The sequence below is a fragment of the Clavelina lepadiformis genome, chromosome 9 (genome assembly GCF_947623445.1).
Source record: "Clavelina lepadiformis chromosome 9, kaClaLepa1.1, whole genome shotgun sequence".
Lineage (NCBI taxonomy): Eukaryota > Metazoa > Chordata > Ascidiacea > Aplousobranchia > Clavelinidae > Clavelina > Clavelina lepadiformis.
In genome coordinates, this window is record NC_135248.1 from 4,658,851 (window position 1) to 4,663,716 (window position 4,866).

The window sequence follows — 4,866 nt, forward strand, 5'->3', positions numbered from 1 at the left end:
GTGAGTGGTTACTTTTGTGGTAGGTTGCTGACGTCACGGAGCCAACCTTTTGTTGCTCATCTGTCAGTTGTGAAAATATAAAGGTAAATGTGATTTTGATGCATATTTATATCTATTCATGATTTAAAAACAAAATAAGTATAAGCGTATTAAACATATTGATGGTAAATACCAAAAGACAGGTAGAAATATGAAAATTTAACATATTTGCTGCAATCTACCGTTTTTTAGGCTGGAGGCAACCAATTACCAAGCGCCCCAATGTCACGGTTTACGGTTTTTGCTAAATACCAAACATCCATCTGAACGAAACAAATAGAAAACAGCGATAACGGCTATCAGAAGTAAGATGGTTTTGACCAAACAAATTAATGATTATTAATTGCTCCATTTAGTCAATTTTGACTTGTTAACTCTCTGAGAACAATTTTGGACTTATGACAAAGATTATAAGAGAATATTGTTCAATTTACCGATATTTATAACATGACTGTTTTTACTATTTTTTTATGCAAACAATTTACCTCCCTTTTAGAATTATTACAGTTAATTTAATTTATGATAAAATTTTGTATGTTTACTCTTTTACGAAAAAAAATACAGTAACTTCAGAAATCTGTTTTTGCTTTTTGCTCATTTTATTCTTTATCAGTTTCTTAAAAGGGACATTCCCTTTGTCGCACTCCAGTATTCGCCTGTTGGCTGTTGCCAGCCAGACAGAAAAACTTCAGGGCTTTCAGTAAACTTTGTTGCAGCCCTGAAGGCAAAGTAATAACGAAACTTTGGTAGTTAGTAAAATTCGAAGGTTTTTCCTCACGAATTTGATCTTAGACATAGATAAAACAGATTTTAACTGCGCATGTCCAAGTTTTTTCTCACAGTATAATTACTGTATAACCGTGGTACACAAGATCAATGAGTACGAAAAACTGGGATCTCTTGTACTTTTGGACTCCAACTTGAAGGCCGAAATGGAAAGGAGTTATGAGGTAGTACAAAATAATTTGGACGTAATAATTCTTCGATATTCGACGCTGATACAGTGATATGGGCGTGCAAAAGTAAAAAAGCACTTTGTTGTTAATTCTTTATTGTTTATTGATTTCGTAGGCGACCGCAAATTATTAAAAACTTGGTGTCTTAAGATAAAGGCACTGATAGCATATCTTACCCACAAAAAACTATTGCGATGTTTAAAATTCTAGGAGCTTCTGAAGTTGGAATAAATTAATACAAATGAGAGTGCATCTATAAAATACTAATAAGTTTCAGCCACATTTTCAGCAAACTTTTAAGTTTAATAAGTTTTGAGTTGGTGGCTATAAAATTTTTTGTTTTGTTTGTTAAGCTAAAATAATAATTGATATATGTAATACGGATTTAAAGATTTCTAGCGTTTGAAATTTAGTTTTTTGGTATAAAACAAGTTTCTTTTACTCATGGAAATCCATTATGCTGGTGGGAATACTGCCGAGATGGTTGTCTATAACATGGATCTGCACCCCTTGCTAGACAAAGGTTGCCATTAGTATTGTTTGTACAAGATTACATCTGAAAGTGTCGTAGAATTTATAGTTTTTCTAAGCTGTATCCATAAATGCACTTTTTTTCGTTGATTTAGGACATTTGTTCAATTATGTTTTATAAAATTATGTTTTACAGAACTAACTAAACCAACCAAGTGGATGAAGCTTACAGAGCTGTCTTGGCATTTTTTAGCAGGGTCCATATACCACCAAGCTAATGGGCGACCATTTTCTAATGACCTTATTATATTTCTGGTCCAACAGCAGGCAGATTTTACGTCTAACTTTCCAATTTTTCTTGAAAAAATTAAATTGAATCGAGATAGTAATCATGAATACTCAATCAAACTAATACACACCACGGAAAAAATCAAAACTTCATCTGCTGTATACAGCACCAAGCTGTTAGATCAACATAGCGATGTGGTGTTAGCTACATTTGTTTCATACATGGTGATGGTTGATCTTTCCACTAGAAAATCTTCTCCTTTCCCTCCAGCTGTTAAGAATTACATAGAAGAGCACTCTGCATCAAAAAGTTTATTGGATGAGATTCCACAACAAACCAAACCAATGAAAGCATTTCCCAGTGATGCACAAATATATAGATGGTCTAGAAAAGTAGTGGCTTTTGATACGAATGCCTCACATACCAGTCACACATTTTACCTTGGTTTTTGTTTGGAATGTCTAGGATGTGCATTGAAAGATGGCATTCCAGTCGATTTAGACAAGCCTATACATGAAGCAATTGTAGAGAAATACAATATCATCATTGAAAAAGAATCATGTTTAGGACAAATGTCCACTATTTCCATGTATCAGAGCCAAGATAAATATTTTAATTTTATTATTTCTGTTGAAGATAAGAATATTGCTTATCTTTGCATGAATTTTTTTCGAAACTTGAAGTGAGTTACTTCATGATGCTAAATTTATAAACTGAAAAAGTGTCTGCTAAAAACATTCTAGTTTAATGGTTGGTAATGTTTTTGGCAAAAACATTTCTCTTGGTTATCCGCAACATATTTGTTATATAACTCATAAGGCCTTTTTTACTGTGTTTCAATCATATTTTATCCAGAGAAATATAAGCGTTTTTATTTCATTTAGATGTCGTGCAATGTGCTTTGTGATATTAAATTGGTGGTTTAATATGTGTTTGGTACATTTATGTAGCGCTGTTAGTGGACCGTTGAACCCTAAAAAATGTGGCAATTTTTTTTGTTTGTTCAACTGTATAGTGAATACTGTTTACAATACTCAGTAATTCTACATGACGCTACCTCAAAATTTGGCACTTCTTCAGCTTGTTACTTGTTGCAATATAAACAAAACTTCTAACTACTGTACCAGAACCCTAATGTTACGACCAAACACTTTTAGTTAAATTTGATCTTATTACCTGTTTCCATGGGCATTTTTAAACTTTCTTGCACCCGACCTGAAACGGTTACTTTCAAAGTAAAGGGTAATTCCAATGACACAACCCCCTGATTGGTCTAGAATTTTAAATACCATGTCATTAAGAGCTTAAATTTTTCATTGAAATCATGAATTTTTTATTTGACACATCCTTAATTTTTTTTTGTCCCGTGCATTTGCCATGTTGAGTTTTTCCAGTAATTGTTTTCGCATTGAAGCTAAACTACTGGTATGATTAAGATAAATTTATAATGTAGACTGTATAAAATATTGAATTATTGGTTTCATGTATTTACCATGCCAATATGTCATAAACTTGATAAGCAGTGCATATTCCTCACTGGACAATTGTTAACTTAAGTAATAATTTTCATTTAAAACTGTCTGATTGCAGTTCCGTTCACATTTGTTCAACATTATAACAGATGCCAGATTCCTGACGTATTAATTAAATAGGTTATATAGAGATTTGCTGTTTTAGAGCAACATAATACCTGTATAAGGCGTGGAACACAGCAAATCTTTGTGTTGGTTTTGCAGTCATTGTTTAATAAAGTTTATTTAATTGTTCATAGTTTTGGTATTACACAGATTTGTGCAAATTTATTTGAATCATGGAAGTCCATTATACTGGTGGAAATACTGGTGAGATGATTATCCATAATATGGATCTAAATCCATTGCTTGACAGAGGTTGGCATTTGAAGAGAAATCCTGTTTTTTGTGCATTTTCTTTTCCAGACATGTTATGCTCACTGTGTTTTACAGAACTAACTATGCCGACCAAATGGATGAAACTTCTTGAACTGTCTCGGCATGTATTAGCGGGGTCTATATACCATCAGGCAAACGGAAAATCATTCCCAAATAGCATTAGCATATTTCTGGTCCAACAGCAGGCCTACTTTACACCTAACTTTCCAATTTTCATTGAAAAAATTAAATCGAATCGAGATAGTAATCATGAATACTCAATCAAACTAATACACACCACGGAAAAAATCAAAACTTCATCTGCTGTATACAGCACCAAGCTGTTAGATCAACATAGCGATGTGGTGTTAGCTACATTTGTTTCATACATGGTGATGGTTGATCTTTCCACTAGAAAATCTTCTCCTTTTCCTCCAGCTGTTAAGAATTACATAGAAGAGCACTCTGCATCAAAAAGTTTATTGGATGAGATTCCACAACAAATCAAACCAAAGAAAGCATTTCCCAGTGATGCACAAATATATAGATGGTCTAGAAAAGTAGTGGCTTCTGATACAGATCACAATGGACATGCAAATAACTCATTTTATGTTAAACTTCCTTTGGAATGCATTGGATGTGCATTGAAAGATGGTATTGCCCTTGATTTAGACAAGCCCATACATGAGACAGTTGTGGAGAAGTACAACATTGTGATCCAAAAAGAATCTAAATTGGGAGAAATCGCCACAGTATCTTTGTATCAAAGCCAAGATAAATGTTTCAATTTCATTATTTCTGTTGAAGATAAAGATATTGCTAATTTAGTGATAAAATTCTTTTAAACTTATATGTAATGGTAATTATAAGGACTTTTATATCTGAGGTAGCAATTTGTTGGTTATTCACTAGCTGCAAAGCTAACACTTCGAAAAAACTCATTTTAATTCAGTTATGATTAAGTGTCTGTTTTAATTGTATATTTTTTCTGTGATATAGTTTGATCACAAAATGGATTATTGATTTCTTGCTGTAGTCATACTACCATTTATGCAATTTTTTTGACTTTATGATGGAAATTTTTGTCTTTGTGTATTTAAATGTTTGTGTAAATAGACAGTTGTATTCAATTTTATGCAATCTTTTTATTTGCAGCGTAGGTGATTAAATTTTAATCGTCATTTCTCCATATTTTTGCAACAAACGCCTTTTCTTAATTAAT

At 32.5% G+C, this 4,866-nt stretch overlaps 2 protein-coding genes across 2 annotated transcripts; both read left to right on the forward strand.

Moving 5' to 3' along the window:
- Positions 1 to 721: 721 nt before the first annotated feature.
- On the forward strand, positions 722 to 3,491 carry LOC143471100 (uncharacterized). Its single transcript, XM_076969452.1, has 3 exons — positions 722 to 989; positions 1,428 to 1,518; positions 1,663 to 3,491. The coding sequence occupies exons 1-3, from the start codon at positions 972 to 974 to the stop codon at positions 2,439 to 2,441; spliced, it is 888 nt and encodes a 295-aa protein (XP_076825567.1). The 5' UTR covers positions 722 to 971; the 3' UTR covers positions 2,442 to 3,491.
- Positions 3,492 to 3,510: 19 nt separating this feature from the next.
- Positions 3,511 to 4,866, forward strand: LOC143471099 (uncharacterized). The gene is made up of 2 exons (XM_076969451.1): positions 3,511 to 3,644; positions 3,720 to 4,866. The coding sequence occupies exons 1-2, from the start codon at positions 3,566 to 3,568 to the stop codon at positions 4,487 to 4,489; spliced, it is 849 nt and encodes a 282-aa protein (XP_076825566.1). The 5' UTR covers positions 3,511 to 3,565; the 3' UTR covers positions 4,490 to 4,866.